This window comes from Macaca thibetana, chromosome 1 (genome assembly GCF_024542745.1).
Source record: "Macaca thibetana thibetana isolate TM-01 chromosome 1, ASM2454274v1, whole genome shotgun sequence".
NCBI lineage: Eukaryota > Metazoa > Chordata > Mammalia > Primates > Cercopithecidae > Macaca > Macaca thibetana.
The window spans coordinates 45,307,824-45,327,860 of record NC_065578.1 but is presented as its reverse complement, the minus strand read 5'-3'; the positions used below and the strand labels follow the sequence as shown (position 1 = coordinate 45,327,860).

Here is a 20,037-nt window from a genome sequence, read left to right as displayed (position 1 = left end):
ATGTAATGGCTTTCCTCAAATGTCTGGTGTTTTTATTTTAAGTTGTGGTAAATATATGTAACATGTAATTTATCATTTTAACCATTTGATCTATTTCTTTTAAAGTATTTATTTATTTACTTTAGAGATGGGATCTTGCTCTGTTGCCCAGGCTGGTCTCGAACTCTTGGGCTCAAGCAATACACCTGCCTTGGCTTCCCAGAATGCTGAGACTGTAGGCGTGAGCCGTCACACTCAGCTGTTTTTAACCATTTTAAAATGTTTAAATTCTGTGGCTTTAAGTACATTCATACTGTTGTGCAACCATCACCACCATCCACCTCCAGAACTTTTTCATCTTCCTCAGCTGAAACTCTGTACCCATTAAATACTAACTTCCATTCCATCCTCCCCTCAGCCCTTGGTCAATAGCATTCTACTTTCTGTCTCTACGGATTTGACACTTTAGTAGCCTCATGTAAGAAGAATCATAATACTTGTCTTTTTGTGACTTGCTTATTTCACTTAGCGTAATATTTTCAATGTTCATCCATGTTGAAGCTCCATGTGAGTGGGCAGGAACTTGTTAACTGGAGGCCTTCACTGAGAAGTGATAAGATGATGAATACCTGCTAGGTGTGGTGGCTCACACCTGTACTCCCAGCAGTTTGGGAAGCCAAGGCAGGAAGATCATTTGAGCCCAGGAATTCGAGACCACCCTTGGCAATACAGTGAGACCCCGTCTCTACCTATTCTCAGCTGAGCTTGGTGTTCCCTGAGTCCAGAGCCTTTCTTTTCTTTTCTTTTCTTTTCTTTTCTTTTCTTTTTTTTTTTTTAAACATTCTAAAACACAGCACTGAGCATGCTGTATCTTTCTTTTTTATTATTATTATGCTTTAAGTTCTAGGGTACATGTGCATGTGCAGGTTTGTTACATATGTATACATGTGCCATGTTGGTGTGCTGCACCCATCAACTTGTCATTTACATTAGGTATATCTCCTAATGCTATCCCTCCCCCATCCCCCCACCCCACAACAGGCCCCGGTGTATGATGTTCCCCACCCTGTGTCCAAGTGTTCTCATTATTCAGTTCCCACCTATGAGTGAGAACATGCGGTGTTTGGTTTTCTGTTCTTGCGATAGTTTGCTCAGAATGATGGTTTATGTCCTTTGTAGGGACATGGATGAAGAGTCCAGAGCCTTTCTAATTGTTTCTCTGTACTGGTGAGTTGACAGGCAACCTTTGTCTGGGGTGGAGGAGGGGTAGTTGCCTGGTTGCTTGGGCAGGTGGGGAAGAGAATTGAGGACTTAACTGCTCTTTCTATAGATTGTCAGCCAACTCTTCTGTTTCTGGCCACATGACTCAATCTTCCCTTCAGAGATGCATTGTGCTTCCAATTCCTGGCCTTTCCAGAGTATAGTGGTGTGAATCAGGTTGCTTTTTTTTTTTTTTTTTTTTTTTGTTAAGACAGAGTCTCACTTTGTTGCCTAGACTGGAGTGTAATGGCACGATCTCGGCTCACTGTAACCTCTGCCTCCCAGGGTCAAGTGATTCTCCTGCCTCAGCCTCCCAAGTAGCTGGGATTACAGGTGCCCGCCACCACACTCAGCTAATTTTTGTATTTTTAGTAGAGACAGGGTTTCACCATGTTGGCCAGGCTGGTCTCAAACTCCTGACCTCAGGTGATCCACCTGCCTCAACCTCCCAAAGTGCAGGGATTATGAGTTGGAGTGCAGTGGCCATTTATATGTGTGATCATAGCACACTGTGGGTTTGAACTGGCTTCAAGCAATCCTCCCATCTCAGCCTCCAAGTAGCTGGGACTATAGGTGCACACCACTGCACCTGGCACCATTTTTGTGTTAAAACATATAAAACATACACAATATACATACATACATACATACAGTGTTCTCTGCTGTTCCTGGTCCCTATTGTATTCACTATTAACAGTTTGTGTGTTCTCATATGTTTCTGTGCATATATATCCATATGCACACATACACACACACTTAAAACACCTATATGTCTATATGTTTCTTCATATAGCTATGTATTAATTAAAACTGAATTGAAAATATCTTTCTGCATTGCTAATATTTAAAAACTTGTAATATAGGCCAGGCATGAGTGGCCCATGCCTATAATCCCAGCACTTTGGGAGGCCAAGGCGGAAGGATTACTTGAGGCCAGGAGATCGAGACCAGCTTGGGTAACGTAATGAGACGCTGTCTCACAATTTAAAAAAAAACCCCAAACTTGTAATATAGTTTCTAAAAATGGAAAGATAAATATTTTTCATTGTCTGCTAGATAGAAATAGAAGTGCTATATATTTTATGGATACTCATTTCAAAAGGTATTTGGTTAGGTGCACTTAACTTATCACTCAGCATTGCAGTGCTCACCTCATGCAAGAACTACTTTGTCAAGGAGTTGAAAAGATGACTAGTGTATCCTAATCAGTTTTTCCCTCAAGATAGTCCTTTTGAACTACTTAAAAGCTTAATGATTTGCAATTATTTTACCTTTATTTATAATATCACAAGATAAATATAAATCTGCTTATCTTAATGCAATTAGGAGGTTATTATGAGATAAATTTTTGTTCACATTTGCCCAGTATATTCTACAATCTACATGGGAGTGTGGGGAACAACTCTCAGAGAAGGCAAAACATTTTTTTTTTTAATGTGATGCTTATTTTATTTATTTATTTATTTTTCCTTTTTTTCTTTATTATTTTTATTATTATTATTATTATACTTTAAGTTCTAGGGTACATGTGCATAACGGACAGGTTTGTTACATATGTATACTTGTGCCATGTTGGTGTGCTGCACCCATCAACTTGTCAGCACCCATCAACTCGTCATTTACATCAGGTATAACTCCCAATGAAAGGCGAAACATTTAGATTGAAGATTCAGTTTAGTTTGATAGAGCTACATTTGAGTGTATTCACAATTTTAGGAACAATGAATTATCTTGAAATTTATCCTTTGGATTATAAAGTCCATATGTATGGAGACTATATATATCTAATCTAGTTCATTGCTATGTTCACAGCTTCTGGAACATAGGAGGTGTTCAGTACATATTTGCCTATGTCTGTGTGGAGTGATGATAGATAGTAGGAATGTAGAAATAGGCCAGTATTGCATTCAGTTCAGACCTTATGATTGTATTCTTTTAGCAACCTCATGTAGCAACTGCCTTTATAAAAATTTCATTCTTCTTACATTTCTGTAGTTGAGAACAGCAAGATACAAGGAGGCAGCCCTCTGTAATAGATGTGAAATGGTCATTACATGTTTGTTGGTGGTAGAGCTATCTGTGAACTATCATTATCCATAAATAGCAGCTTCCTCATGCAGTCTGGTCAACTCAACTCATCTCAATATAGAGCTCCTCCAGTGAAGGGATGTAGAAAAGTCTCCATAACTCCATTTGAAGGTGATTAGAATGTAACTCACCTGCTGATACAATGAAGCACATTGGTTCTTGGGCTCTGTTCATCATGTACTCAAATGACTAAGGACTAGATTTGAGAAGCTTAGTGTTTGACCTTAAAGTTTCCCTAGAGGGGATCAATTACTCCTTTTGCTGGGTTTCCATTACAATTTGCTTTTTACTGCATTCTGATGAGTATTATAGTTAGGTGTTTCTGTGTGTCATTCTCTCTGGATTTGTTCTTTTGAGTGCAGGGAACACCTTATCTTTGTACCTTTTCATACTATAGTGCAGTGCTTTGTATAGCACAAGTTTACACTGTTAATCCTTGTGTTAAGTAAGTAGAAGAATTATAAGTTTTGCTAAGTTATAGTTCAAACTGTAGCTACTTTTATAATTCACATAAAATCCTTTTCAAACAAGATGGTTATTTAGCTACTTCGAAAAAAAGTGTGGATTATAGCAAATCCACCCCCATCTAGTAATTTCAGAAGTCTGATATTTATTTATTTTAAAACAGCTTTATTGATATATAATTCACATGCCAGGCAGTTTACCCACATTGTATAATTCAGTGATTTTTTAGTATCTTCACAAAGTTGTACAACCATCATGATAGTCAATTTTGGAATATTTTCATTACCCTGAAAGAAATCCTTAATATAGCAGTCACTCCCTATTTCCCCCTTTACTCCCCAGTCCTAGCCAACCATTGATCTACTTTCTATCTCTATAGATTTGCCTATGGACAATGGGATTGTATAATATTTGGCCTTTCATGACAGGCTTCTTTCACTCAGCAAAATGTTTTCAGATTCGTCCATGTTGTAATATATCAGTACCTCATTCCTTTCTATTGCCGAATAATCTGTTGTATGGACATATACCTCATTTTATTTATCTGTTCATCTGTTGATAGATATTTGGGTTGTTTTCCATTTTTGGGCCATTATAAATAATGCTACTATGAACATTCCTGTACAAGTTCTTGTGTAGATATACGTTTCTTTTTTCTTGGGTATATGTAAGAGTGAAATTGCTGGGCAACTCTGCATTTAGCCTTTTGAGGAAGCCAGACTGTTTTCCAAGCAGCTGCATCATTTTACATTCCCACCAGCAGTCTATGAGTATTTCAATTTCTCCACATCCTCACCAACACTTGTTATTATCTGTCTTTTTGATTATAGTCATCCTAGTGGGTGTGAAGTGGTATTTCACTGTGGTTTTGATTTGCATTTCTCTGTTGGCTGATTATGTTCAGTATCTTTTCATGTGCTTATTGGCTACTTGTTTGTCTTTTGGAGAAATATATATTCAGATCCTTTGCCCATATTTAATTGGGTCATTTGTCTTTTATTGAATTAAAAGAGGTCTTTTATGTATTCTAGATACACGTACAAAAATATATTTACAGATACAATTACAAATATTTACAAAAATATATTTTATCAGTTCTACTTACAAAAACATTCTCCCATCCTGTAGGTTGTCTCTTCACTTTCTTGATGATGTCCTTTGGAGTACAGAAGTTTTTAATTTTGATGCAGTTGATCTATTTTTTTCTTGTTTGTTATTTTCAGTGTCATATTTAAGAAACCATTACCTAATATAAAGTCACAAATATTTAAGCCTATTTTTTCTTGTAAGAATTTTATGGTTTTAGGTCTTGACATTTAGGTCTTTGATCCATTTTTAGTTAATTTTGGTGTGAGGCAGGGATCCAACTTCATTCTTTTTGCATGTGGATATCCACTTGTTCCAGAACAATTTGTTAAAAAGACTATTCTTTCCCTCATTGAATTATCTTGACACCATTGAATTATCTTGACACCCATGTTGAAAATCAGTTGACTAAGGGACTTTATTTATTTATTTTTGAGACAGAGTCTCACTCTGTCTCCCAGGCTGGAGTGCAGTGGTGCAATCTCGGCTCACTGCAACCTCTGCCTCCGGGGTTCTAGCAATTCTCCTGCTTCAGCCTCCCGAGTAGCTGGGATTACAGGTGTGCACCACCATGCCCAGCTAATATTTGTATTTTTAGTAGAGATGGGGTTTCATCATGTTGGCCAGACTGGTCTCGAACTCCTGACCTAAGTTGATCTGCCTGCCTCCGCCTCTCAAAGTGCTTGGATTACAGGTGTGAGCCACCACACCCGGCCAACTAAGGGACTTCTGTTTGGGGGAAAATATTCACATTGTTCTCCTTCCCCCCAAGATTGCTTACAATTTTTTGATTAAATTAAGAAAAAAGAAACAATCTCAAAAAAGTTACAAGTACAGTTCAAAGAACGTAATTTTTTTGAATCATTTGAGAGTAAGTTGTCAGCATGATGCCATATGATGACCATGTTTGTGTGTATTTCCCACAAACAAGAACATTTTCCTACAGAAGCGCAATATAACCATCAAAATCAGAAAACTAACATTGCTATATTACTACTATGGTCATACTCAGATCCCATTCAAGTTTTGCCCATTGTCCCAGTGTTGTCCTTAATAGCAAAAAAGATCCAGTCCAGAATTACACATTGCATTTAATTGTCAGGATTCTTTAGTCGTCTTCTTCAATCTGAAACATTTCCTCAGTCTTTCCTTGACCCTCATGACCTGTACATTGTTGAAGATTACAGGTCAGTTATTTTGTAGAATGCCCCTCAGTCATGGTTTGTCTGATGTTTCTTTATGATTAGATTCAGTTTATGCGTATTTGGCAGGGATGTCACAGAAGTGATGTTATATCCTTCCTAGTGCATTGTATTGGGGCCCACAGTTTCCCCATTATTTCTAATATTAACCTTGATTCTTGATTAAGATGGTATTTGCCAGGCTTTTTCACTATTATTGTTTTTCCTTTTGCAATTAGGATTTTGTGGGACAGTATATTGAGATAATAGTAATCTTGGTCCTCATCGATCTTTGTTTCTTTTATTTATTTATTTATATCTGCATGGACACATATATTCCTATTTTGTTTAATGAGTTATATTTCTTTACTATTATTATTTGTATTGATAGGCCAGCTGTTCCAGATTTGGTCAGTGAGAGCCAGCCCCTTCAGGCTCACCATTTTGTTCTTTTAACATAGCCTCTCCCATTCTTTGAGCACTTCCTTCCTTTTTGGCACAAGATGATGTTCAGGCTCGTTTGGTACTTGCTCTATTCTGTCCCTGGAATCAGCCATTTCTTCAAAGAGCCCTGGTTCCTTTTAGTAGAGAATGGTATTAGAAAGCAAGGTCAAGGTGCTCAGTGTACATATTGGGGTGTTGTTGCCCCCAGGACCTCTCAGGGCAGCAGTCCCCAACCTTTTTGGCACCAGGGACCGGTTTCATTGCTGGGGTGGGGTCGGGGTGGGGGTATTGGTTTCAGGATGAAACTGTACCACCTCAGATCATCAGGCATTAGTTTGATTTTCAAAAGAACTCGATTTTCAAAAGGTTCGATTACAACCTCGATTCTCGCATGTGCAGTTCACAGTAGGGTTTGTGCTTCTATGAGAATCTAATGCTGAAGCTCAGGCAGTAATGCTCGCTCGCCCACTGCTCACTTCCTGCTGTGTGGCCCTTTTCCTGATAGGCCATGGACCAGTGCCAGTCCGCGGCCGGGGGTTAGGGAATCTCTGTCTCAGGGAACAGAGCTAGGGAATATATGTATGCTGTGTGCAGACATTTACATATTTATGTTTATATACATTGAAATTCATGAGTTGATATCAGTAGCTGTAATTCCAGTCCAAAATAAGAGGCTTCATTCTATTACAGTTGAGCAAATTATTAATAACATACCCATCATTTCATAGTTAGCCTTTTTTGTTTTTGGTAGTAAGAATACCTAAAATTTACTCACTTGGCAGATTACCAGTATATAATACAATATTATTAACTATAATTCTCATGTTGTACGTTGGTCACTTAGTGGCTTTTGGACTGAGTTGTTTGGAAAGGGGTTGCATGTTGGCTTTTGAGAGATGATGAAGTTGTACAGACTTAGAAGTCGGTGTTTCGTAAGAAGGAAAAAACCAAATATCTTGACATTTTCACTTTTTAGACAATCAAAAGGATTCCTTCTGTTGCTAACATTTAACATAAAATAATACTCAATTTGATTGATAATTATTAGAATCTTAATATACCTTGGTTAGTGAGCTGCTTCAGAGGAAATTAGAAAACAAAAAATAATTTACATCTACAGAGTAATATTCATTTCTCTTCTAGCTCTTCCACCAAAGCCACCTAAGCCAATGACTTCAGCAGTTACAAATGGAATGAAGGACAGTTCTGTTTCTCTTCAGGATGCAGAATGGTACTGGGGGGATATTTCAAGGTAACTAGAATGCTACTGTAATTGAATGCAGTTTTTTAAAAAGTCATTTTTGAGAATTAGTAGGTAAAGTAAACCATTTTAAGCCAGGCATGGTGGCTTACGCCTATAATCCCAGCAACTCAGGAGGGTGAGACTGAAGAAGCATGTGATACCAGGAGTTCAAGGCTATAAAGAGCACTCTGTTGCACTCTAGCCTGGGCAACAGAGTAAGACCCCCCAAATCTTTTTTTTTTTTTTTTTTTTTGAGACGGAGTCTCGCTCTGTCGCCCAGGCTGGAGTGCAGTGGCGCGATCTCCGCTCATTGCAAGCTCGGCCGCCTCCCGGGTTCATGCCATTCTCCTGCCTCAGCCTCCCTGGAAGCTGGGACTACAGGCGCCTGCCACCACGCCCGGCTAATTTTTTTGTATTTTTAGTAGAGACGGGGTTTCACCGTGTTCGCCAGGATGGTCTTGATTTCCTGACCTCGTGATCCGCCCGTCTTGGCCTCCCAAAGTGCTGGGATTACAGGCATGAGCCACTGCTCCCGGCCCCGACCCCCCAAATCTAAAAAAAAAAAAAAAGTATTGTAGTGCCCTACTAATTTTTATTTAAAGATTACCATTTTAGGCCAGGTGCGGTGGCTCACACCTATAATCCTAGCACTTTGGGAGGCTGAGGCGGGTGGATTGCCTGAGCTCAGGAGTTCGAGACCAGCTTGGGCAACATGGTGAAACCCTGTCTCTACTAAAATACAGAAAATTAGCCGAGCATGTTGGCATGCGCCTGTAATCCCAGCTACTTGGGAGGTTGAGGCAGGAGAATTGCTAGAACCTGGGAGGTGGAGGTTGCAGTAAGCTGAGATAGTACCACTGCACTCCAGCCTGGGCGACAGAGTGAGACACTATCTCGAAAAAAAACAGAAAAAATGCTCATGTAAAAAATTTTGTGTGGGAACATTTCATAAATGTCTTAACACTTTTCTTCCCATGAAAAAATGACAAGAAAATCTTCATTATTTATTTATTTTGAGATGGAGTCTCACTCTGTTGCCCAGGCTGGAGTGCAGTGGCATGATCTCAGCTTACTGCAACTTCCGCCTGCTGGATTCAAGTGATTCTCCTGCCTCAGCCTCCTGAGTAGCTGGGATTATAGTCATGTGTCACTATGCCCTGCTAATTTTTGTATTTTTAGTAGAGACAGGGATTCACCATGTTGGCCAGGCTGTTCTCGAACTCCTGACCTATGGTGATCCACCTGCCTTGGCCTCACAAAGTGCTGGGATTACAGGTGTCAGCCACTGTGCCTGGCTGAAAATCTTTAAATTATGAGTGTGATTATTACTTCTAATACTATATTGAGGATGGATTTCTAAATAAGTGACACGTAGACATTTAGGATAGTTACATGTGTTTTAGAATTAAAAATATTTGTGGGTACTTACATTTCTGTACCTTTCTTTCTCTAAGCCAGTGATTCCAAAGTCTTTGCATGCACAAAAATCAATTGAGGTGGAGCCCAGGAATCTGCATTTAACAGCTTCCCTGGGTGAATTTGATACAGTCTCTTTACACACCCCAATTTGATAAACAGGACTCTCGGACAGATTTGTTTTCTGGGTAAAGTGTGGTTTTAGATAATTTTGAACCCAAAGAGGGAATTATATACATTTAATTTGAATATTGTATTTTCTTATTAAATTTTTTTCTTGTTAAACTTTGCTTTAATGGGTCTCAGATGTATTTTCTTTTTAAAGGCCTATCCATTTCTGTCAAATCAGGTTGATGCTGTATTCCTCAACACACTTATCTATCCCTTTCTCTTCTCTGTTCTCTTCCTCTACCAAAATGGTATTTATTTAATTTTTTTTTACTCTTACGGTTTCAACTGTTTTAAGAGTATATTTGCATTGTTGTGCAGCCATCATCACCATCCATCTCCAGAACTTTTTTATTTTCCCTAACTGAAATTCTGTACCCATTAAACAATAACCTTCCATTCTCCCCTCCTTCAGCTCATGGCAACCACCATTCTGCTTTCTGTCTTATGAATTCAGTTCTAGGTACTTTGCATAAGTGTAATCATATAATAATTGTCCTTTTGTGACTGGCTTATTTCACTTTCTTCATACATCTTCAAGGTTCATTCATGTTGTAGCATGTGTCAGAATTTCATTCCTTATTTATTTTTTTTTTTGAGACAGAGTCTCGCTCTGTCGCCCGGGCTGGAGTGCAGTGGTGTGATCTCAGCTCATTGCAAGCTCCGCCTCCCGGGTTTACGCCATTCTCCTGCCTCAGCCTCCTGTGTAGCTGGGACTACAGGCGCCCGCCACCACACCCGGCTAGTTTTTTGTATTTTTCAGTAGAGACGGGGTTTCACCATGTTAGCCAGGATGGTCTCAATCTCCTGACCTCGTGATCCGCCCGTCTCGGCCTCCCAAAGTGCTGGGATTACAGGCTTGAGCCACCGCGTCCGGCCTCATTCCTTCTTAAGGCTAATATCTTATTATATGTGTATGCTATATATTGTTTTAATCCATTCTGTCCATTTAATCCAATCTGGACATTTGGATTGTTTCTAACTTACGGCTGTTGTAAATAATGCTGCAGTTAATATTGGTGCACACATATCTCAGTCCTTGCTTTCAGTTATTTTGGGTATATACCCAGTAGTGGAATGGAATTGCCAGGTCATATGGTAAGTAATTCTGTGTTTAATTTTTTGAAGAGGACTTAATACATTTCATTAAAATTTTTTTTTTTTTTTTTTTGAGATAGATTCTCATTCAGTCTCCTAGGCTAGAGTGCAATGGTGCAATCTCAGCCCACTGCAACCTCTGCCTCCCGGGTTCAAGTGATTCTCCTGTCTCAGCCTCCCAAGTAGCTGGAACTATAGGCGCTTGCTCGGCCACCACGTCTGGCTAATTTTGTATTTTTAGTAGAGACAGGGTTTCATCATGTTGGCCAGGTTGGTCTCGAACTCATGACCTCAAGTGACCTCTCTGCTTCAGCCTCCTAAAATGCTGAGATTATAGGCATGAGCCACTGCACCCAGCCATTTTATTTTAAAATTGATTAGAATATTTCTATTTTAATATTGTACAATAAAACAGTCTATTATTTTTTATTTTAAGATCACATGGTTCTAATATGATTCCAGGGTCTTTTATGCCCTGCCATTTCCTTTAAGTGTTCCTTAAATTCCTATACAGAAGGAATTTGTTATCGGGACAAATTTAAACTAGGAGAAAATCCTATTGAAAGGTTATGAACTTAGTGAATTTTCCCCCTTCTGTTCAGAAACAGCTGCCACTGTTGCTTAAATATAACCTTCTAAACAGCCGCTGTTTTTTTCCTGAAACTTTACAAGTTCAGACCTGCCTAAGGAAGCCCTAGAGGCTTGATGAAAACAGTATCTGTTATACACATTTGAAATCTGGAAGAGTTTAAAAATCAAATAGCTCTTCTGTAGATTGCTTACCACCAAAAATCAAAACAGAAAGAGCATATTTAATGCAGGGAAGAACTAAATGACCTCTAAAGGGCTCCATTATTCTATAACCTACTGTCGAAGCAGCCTTAGTAGTAACATGTAAAGACAACCAGTGTTGACATTTTTTCATTTTTCTTATAATTCTGTTCTTCAGGGAGGAGGTAAATGACAAATTGCGGGATATGCCAGATGGGACCTTCTTGGTCCGAGATGCCTCAACAAAAATGCAGGGAGATTATACTTTGACTTTGCGGTAAGTACTTTTCAGTCTTTTGGCTAGTGCTCTACTGATGTTATTTTTATTCTGGGTATGCAGATATTTCTGTATTTAAATCTTTATACAATTTTTCATATTTTCATTTATGTACATAATTTCCAGTCTGGCTAATTCTTTTTTCTATATATTAAGTATTTAAACATTTTGTATAAAAAGGGCAACTTAAAAAAATGTAGAAAGTAAATGAAAAGGCTAAAATCCCAAAATGTAAGGGAGTAAGAAGCATACAGTTGACCTTATAAAGTACGTAGATGTCATGGGCATATGGGCATATTCTTTTTTTTTTTTTTTTTTTTTTGAGACGGCGTCTCGCTCTGTCTCCCAAACTGGAGTGTAGAGGCATGATCTCCGCTCACTGCAAACTCCGCCTCCTGGGTTCACGCCATTCTCCTGCTTCAGCCTCCCCAGCAGCTGGGACTACAGGCGCATGCCGCCACGCCCGGCTGATTTTTTTGCATTTTTTTTTTAGTAGCGACAGGGTTTCACCGTGTTAGCCAGGATGGTCTCGATCTCCTGACCTTGTGATCCGCCTGCCTGGGCATCCCAAAGTGCTGGGATTACAGGCGTGAGCCACGGCATCCGGCCGTCACGGGCATAGTCTAAGGGTAAAAATGAATCTATCATTCGAATAACCCTTTTATCTTCCTTAATGCAGACTTTAGAAAGCAGAACTCAACATAATTTTGGTTGATGAGGATATGTTGAAGATAAAGCAGTTCCCAGCCTGTATCATGCTTTCCATATGGGCATATTAGCATCTTTTAAGTGATGGATGTATGACTTTTTATATTTGCACATTTTTTTTTTTTTTTTTTTGAGATGGAGTCTCGCTTTGTTGCCCAGGCTGGAGTGCGGTGGCACAATCTCGGCTCACTGCAAGCTCCACCTCCCGGGTTCATGCCATTCTCCTGCCTTAGCTTCCTGAGTAGCTGGGACTACAGGCGCCCGCCACTACGCCTGGCTAATTTTTTGTATTTTTAGTAGAGACGGGGTTTCACTGTGTTAGCCAGGATGGTCTCGATCTCCTGACCTCATGATCCACCCGCCTCGGCCTCCCAAAGTGCTGAGATTACAGGCTTGAGCCACTGCGCCCAGCCTATATTTGCACATATTTTTAAAAGGTTAAGAAAACTGCATAATAAATTTCCACATTTAATTTTAATAATTAAAGTAGCCCAATTACAATAAAGCCTTATGATTTTTTAAAAAAGGAACTATTTAACAAAAAGAAAATAACAGTTAACAATAACATTTACTGACTTTCTTGTACTAAGCCCTTTACATGCATTATATCATTTATTCTTCACAACAACCTTATGAGGTAGGTATTATTACTATTCCCATTTTATAGATGAGGTAACTAAGGGTTAACATGGTTAAGGAACTTGCCTAAAGTCTCATAGTTAGAAAGTGGTAGAGGAAGAGTTTAAATCCAGATTCATCTGGCTGTTTGCTGCCTTTCCAGCCTAATATCTTTAGAAAAAATAATGCTATATTTTATGCAAATATGGCATAAATTTGGAGGCACTATTTTAGTTTCTGGTAAAGAGCTAAAGAAATTAATACCTTTGCACCTGAATTGTGCTGACTAATCAGTGTTCTACAATAATTCATTGAACACAAATATTCCTCTACTCCAGTCAGGCTTCCGTCTCCACCACTCCATGGAGACTCCTAAACCAGTGGCCACTTTTCTCTTCTTACCTTACTTGACCTCTTAGCAGCATTAGTCATAGACACTTCTTAGAAGCAGTTTATTGTTTTGGCTGTTAAGACATCACACTTTCCTGATTTTCTTCCTAACTTTAAGCTGTTTTGCTCAATATCTAAATGTTAAGTGTTCCAGGGCTCAGACTTGGGCCTCCTTTTCTTCTCTGTATTCATTCTCTTAAGGCGAGCTTGTCTGTCCCATCGCCTTAATATATGTGATGATTAATTTTAGGTGTCAATTTGGCTGGATTAAGGAATACCTAGAGAACTGGTAAAGCATTATTTTGGATGTGTCTATGAGGATATTTCCTGAGCAGATTAGCATTTGAGTCAGTGGATTGAGTAAGGAAGATCGCCCCTCAATGTGAGTAAGCACCATCCAATTGGCTGAGGATAGAACAAAAAGAAAGAAAAAAGAATTTTACCTCTCTCTGTCTTGGAGCTAGAGCACACTCTTATTCTGTCCTTGGAAATCAGAACTCCAGCCTTTGGACTCCAGGATGTATACCAATACTCCCCACCCCCTATGGCCTTCAATCTTGGACTGAGAGTTAACACCATTGGTTTCCTGGGTTCTGAGGCTTGAGGACTTGGACTGAGCCACACTACTGGCATCCCAGCTTGCAGATGGCCTGTAATGGGACTTCTCAGCCTCCATAATCATGTGAGCCAGTTCCCCTGATAAATCCCCTCATATTTATCTTTCTCTCTCTCCTATTGGTTCTGTCTCTCTGGAGAACTCTGATTAACACAGATTTGGTACCAGGAATGATTCTAGTTTTTTTTTTTTTGGAGACAGGTTCTTGCTCTTTCTCCCTGGCTGGAGTGCAGTAGCATGATCATGGCTCGCTGCAGCCTTAACCTCCCAGGCCTAAGTGATCCTCCTACCTCAGCCTCATGAGTAGCTGGGACCAAAGGCGCATGCCACCACACCCAGCTAATTTTTGTGTTTTTTATTTTTTATAGAATCGAGTCTCCCTGTGTTGCCCAGGCTGGTCTCAAAACTCCTGGGCTCAAGCAGTCCTCCTGCCTCAACCTTCCAATGCTGGGATTACAGGTGTGAGCCACTGCGCCCAGCCTGAGGAAGATAATTTTAAGGATGAGTTTCCTTAATTAGTTTTGGGGTTCCCAGAATTGGCTCTCTAATTTGATGAGACTTAAAAATGCTAAGGACCCTACTTCTAATAAATAGCACAGAGAGCACTGATAGTCCATAGTGTGAACTGTTTATATAGAGATATGCAAAAAATCTACACTTGATACTTCTAATTTACCACCTGTAAGAGCCAAGGAACTTGGCAACCCTGTATTTGATACTGTCAAACATTTGTAGAAAACCAAGGTTTTCTAATGTTGCCAGACAAAGTGATGAAAGAAAAGGGTGAGCTCAGGGTTTTGATTTCCTGGCCCCAGCTCTGCCATAAATAGCCCAAGAACTTCTAAGTATGCCCTAAGTCAGAGTCTTCTCTTCTGTTTCCACAGGTCTGAAATTGCAAAAAATCAAACACATGCTCTCATCATGTGATTAGCTGAATTACAATCAAAGTTGAAATCTCAGCCTTGTAAGGTGTCTGCTGTTAAAATGAGAGCATTGGTTGGGAAAGAATGGAATTCTATACATTTGGATGGGGATGTGTGGGAAGACCCTGATGAGGTTGGGGACATTGAGCTCCTAAATTCTGATGAGTCTTGTTTGCCAGCAGAAATGGCCTCCCTCCCCCAGTAACAGCATCCCCCTTACACTGGCCTTTCCACCTTTGTCTGAGGGGATTGACTTTGCATTGCTTGAGGAAACTGTAATGGCCTTCCTGGAGGCAACTGCTGAGCAAGAGGATGCTGAGTCTTCTCAGGACCCATGCCCACCACCCCTCTTTGCTTCTAGACCTATAGCTAGACTTGAGTCCCAGCAGCCCCTAAAGATGAGGTACAAAGTTTTACCCATGAGGAGATGTGCTATGTGCTAAAAAAGCTACTTGAGTTTTCTAATTTATACAAGCAGAAATCTGGAAAACAGGTATGGGAATAGATATTTAGGGTGTGAGATAATGATGGAAGGAACATAAACTTGAGTCAGGCTGAATTTATTGTTTTTTTTTTTTTGAGATGGAGTCTCGCTCTGTCGCCCAGGCTGGAGTGCAGTGGCGCAATCTCGGCTCACTGCAAGCTCCGCCTCCTGGGTTCCCGCCATTCTCCTGCCTCAGCCTCCCGAGTAGTTGGTACTACAGGCACCTGCCACTACGCCTGGCTAATTTTTTATATTTTTAGTAGAGATGGGGTTTCACCTGTGTTAGCCAGGATGCTGTTGATCTCCTGACCTTGTGATCCACCTGCCTCGGCCTCCCAAAGTGTTGGGATTACAGGCATGAGCCACCGCGCCTGGCTGAATTTATTGTTATTGGCCCACCAAACACATTCTGCATTTAATGTTGCAGCTCAGGGAGTTAGAAAAGGCAACAGTTGGCCAGGCATGGTGGCTCACGCCTATAATTCCAGCACTTTGGGAGACCAAAGTGGGCAGATCACGAGGTCAGGAGTTCAAGACCAGCCTGGCCAAAATGCGGTGAAACCCTGTCTGTACTAAAAATACTGGAAAAAAAAAATTGGCTGAATGTGGTGGCATGTGCCTGTAGTCCCAGCTACTTAGGAGGCTGAGGCAGAGGAATCACTTGAACCCAGGAGGTGGTGGTTGCAGTGAGCCAAGATCACGCCACTGCACTCTGGCCTGGGTGACAGAGCAAGACTCTGTCTCAAAAAAAAGAAAAGGCAACAGTTTATTTGGTTAGTTGGCTGAAACATGGATGAAAAGATGGCCTACTGTGAGCCAGCTGGAGGTGTCTGATCTACCTTGGTTAACACAGAGGAAGAGATTCAAAGGCTTAGGGAGGAGACTGGGTTGCTAGAGTGGATTTGTCATTTAAAATCTACTTATTCACACTGGGTGGGTCCAGACCACATGCTTTTCAGCAGTACTCTGAGAAACAGATTTGTGAGGAGAACCCCATCATCCCTAAATGCCATGATTGCCCTTCTCTGTAGGCCGGACCTTAAAATGGGAACTGCAGTCGGTCAACGGAAAAATTTAAATGCAGTGGGAATAACTGGATCCCAGGGTAGCAGAGGCCAAGTGAAGGGACTCAGTTGACAAGGCAAGGTGGACATGGTTATCATAATGGACAGCAGAAGCAAAGCAACAGTCAGAATACTCTGACTCATGTAGACCTATGGCATTGACTAATTCGCTGTGTGGGCAGCTCACTGTCTATTTTCTTCTCCCTTCTCACCTAGTCTGTCTTGGCCTACTACAATTTAAATTCCCTGAGGTTGGGGATTTTGTTTTATCATTGCTATATCTCCAGTGTCTAGATTAGTGCCTGATAATGGGTAAGCATTAGAGAATGGATGTCTAATAAGTGTGCGTGTGTGTGTATTTATATATATATATACACATACATGTATATATATATATATTTCTATTTGTATTTTTTAGACAGGGTCTCTCTCTGTCATCCAGGCTAGAGTACAGTGATGTGATCATAGCTCACTGAAGGCTTGAACTCCTGAGCTCAAGTGATCCTCCTGCCTCAGCCTCCCAAGTAGCTAAGACTACAGGGGTGTGCCACCATGCCTGGCAGCTAATTTTGTGAAAATTTCTTTGTAGAGATGAGGTCACACTATGTTGCCCAGGCTGGTCTCACACTATGGGTCTCAAGTGATCCTCCCACCTTGGCCTCCCCAGTCCTGAGATTACAGGTATGAGCCACCATGCCCAGCCTATAAATACTTATTTAATAGAAGAATATGCTGCTTATTTTTCTGGAAAATGGTTTTAATCCCACACTAAGTTGTGGAATTTCATTCCTTTTAAGGTTGAATAATAGTCTGCTATATGTATATACTACATTTTGTTTATCCATTCATCACTTGATAGCATTAGCAAGAATGTTTGAAAGTTTTCATGTATCTATCACAAGGTCTGACATACAGTAGGTGTTTGATAGGTGTTGTGTAAATGTTTGAATGAAAGAATTAGAGAAAGACAAAGTTTCTCACAGGAAATGACAGTTGAGCTAGGCCTTGATAGATTTTTGGAAGGCAGAAGAGTGATGATCTTAAGTCAATTTAATAAATACTTACAACTGAGTGCTAATCACTCTGCAGGGTATTTAACAATGAGTTAAAACTTTTGTCTCAGGGAATATATAATCTAGTGAGGACAAAGGGAATGAGAAAATGGCTTTGAGTGAAAGTTTAATAGCAGGAGAGCTTCACACAATATGCTTTGGAGGCTGAAAGGAAGAAAAGAGATATCTTTGTTAAAAGAATGTAGAAAACTGACCTTCATGGAAGAGATCATATTTGCAGAATATCTTGAAGAAGGGGATAGGTTTGGACATGGAGAGAGTGGGAGGGGAGTAGCAGGAATAGATAACAATAGGAGCAAATATACGGAGGTGAGATTTTATAGCTGCTTTCTGTGAGATGTAGTCCTATTTGGCTAAAAGATAAAGTTTGTAAAGAAGAAGTGGCAGGGGATAGGAGGTTGGAAAGGGGTCATGTTTAAGAGGGCCTTGAATTCCAGAACTTGGGAGTTTGTATTTAATGTTGTAGGTAGGTGGGGAGAACCACTGCATTTTTTCGGCAGGGAAATTGTGATCCGGCTATATATATATATATATATTCTTTTTGAGACAGAGTCTTGCTCTGTTGCCCAGGCTAGAGTGTAATGGTGCGATCTCGGCTCATTGCAACCTCTGCCTCCCAGGTTCAAGCGATTCTCCTGCCTCAGCCTCCTGAGTAGCTGGGATTACAGTTGTGTGCCACCACCCCCAGCTAATTTTTGTATTTTTGGTAGAGGCAGTGTTTCACCATGTTGGCCAGGCTGGTCTTGAACTCCTGACCTCAGGTGATCCACCCGCCTCTGCCTCCCGAAGTGCTGGGATTACGGGCATGAGCCACCGCGGGGATAAATGTTGACTTCTAGCTGCTCCAGAACTTCAAGGTAGAAATGTATCTAGGATATAGCTAGAAATGTAGTTTAATGCTTAGGAAAGAGTATAGGGCCAGAGAAAGAGTCAAGCTACCATATGCATAGAGTAAATGGGATTTTTTATGGAAAAAATATACAAAATTTAAAAAGGTGGAGGCTGAAGGCAAAATTTTTTTTTAGGGAATAACTGGGGTCAGGGAGGAGACAGGAAGAGTGGTTTGAGAGGTTGAAAGAAAATAATAATTTCATCAAAGTTATGGAAGGATGAAATAAAGAAGGCAGAGAGTGAGGGAGAAGGAAGACCTGGGATAAAGGAAGGGGACAGAGTCTGAATTTGTTCAGTCATTGGTGACTCTCAAGTGAGAGGAATGAGAGTGAAACCAGAATGCAGAGAGTAGTAGGTAGTGAGGAAATAGAGATTTTTCAGTTCAATAACTCTTATTTTTTAAATTGGTAAATAGTATTTGTTGTAGAAAATCTGGATACTTAACAAATCTTTTAAGAATCTGCTATCTGCCAGACATTGGACTAGGTGCTGAGATGCAAGGAGGACTATCATGATAAAGACATGACCTTCAATTCCTTCGTTCCTTCTCTCATCTCTGCTTAGAGTCCATAGTACATTATTATTAAAATTATCCATCTGAATACATTCTTAAACTTGCTCCTCTTCCTCCAGTATAGTCACGAGACTAAATTCCAACACGTGAATTCAATTCTCCACCTAGTCCTTGCTTATACTTGAGCTGCTGAATGTGGAGAAAGGGATGTGACCACATGGACTGGTCTCACATTAATTATGACCACTAACCTTAAGTGACCTTTAAAACTGCCCAGCTTAACTTCTGCATTTCCACAATGCATTCATCCTGCTTCCCCGTCACTTTCCTAAATGACAATTTCACATGTTCTTTTTTTTCTCTTTTAAAGGACAACCGTTCTTCCCACTTTTAACTAAAGAACTTGCTTTTAATATCACTGATAATGTGGACACAGTCAGACGAGAACTCCTTCATGCTCCTGTTACCACAGCTGTCAACATATTTACACATTAATGTGAATAGTCTGCCGCTTTTCTGTTCCAGTGGATGACTGTTCGTGTCCTTGTCCAGGGTCTGCTTCTCTGTTTGTGGACTGGATCCCATCCCATCCCTCTAATCTACTCAAGGACATCACTCTAGGAACTATCTTGTCCTCTTTTTTGGATCAACAATTTTTGTCTCTCTGTTGAGTCTTCCCCATCAGCATATAAATATACTCTATTATCTCCCATTTAAGAATAGTAAATAATTGACCCTATATCTCTTTCTAGCTACTTCTCTATTTCTCTGCCCTTATTTACAGCAGTATTCCTCGAGACACTTGCCTATGGGCATGTCTTCTTTATCTTCTTTCATTTTCTTGAATCCATTCCAGTCAGGGTTCTATCCTTACCATTTCACTGAAACCATTTAGTCAGTTCATTTAGTGATACCTGCTTTGCCAAACCTAATTATCATTGGACTTGGTTGATAATTTTCTCTTTGTTGAAATGCTTTTGTACGTGTTGGTTTTTAGGATATCACACTCTTAGTTCTCCTCTTACTTCATTAATTGCTCCCTTTTGGTTTCCTTTGCTGGTTCTTCCTTCCGTGTCTCTGACCACTAAACATTGGCATACCCCAGTTCTTAGTCCTTGGACATCTTCTTCTGTCCAGCTATACTCACCTTCAAATAACATCTATCGGCTGGCAACTCCTGAATTTCTGTTTTTAGCCCAGACCTTTCTCCTGAACTTTAGATTCTTTAAGTAGGCTGCTGGATCATCTGCTTTTGAATGTTTAGTAGGCATCTCAAACTT

General features: G+C 40.2%; 1 protein-coding gene across 5 annotated transcripts in view; it reads left to right on the top strand.

Moving 5' to 3' along the window:
- PIK3R3 (phosphoinositide-3-kinase regulatory subunit 3) overlaps positions 1 to 20,037 on the top strand; it is a 120,839-nt gene that overhangs the window by 69,808 nt on the left and 30,994 nt on the right. For all 5 annotated transcript variants that reach the window (XM_050801839.1, XM_050801809.1, XM_050801821.1 and 2 more), the window contains 2 exons: positions 7,647 to 7,755; positions 11,378 to 11,476. In XM_050801839.1, coding sequence (XP_050657796.1) covers positions 7,673 to 7,755; positions 11,378 to 11,476 — 182 coding nt within the window. In that variant the 5' untranslated portion in view covers positions 7,647 to 7,672. The remainder of the gene's footprint in view (positions 1 to 7,646; positions 7,756 to 11,377; positions 11,477 to 20,037) is intronic.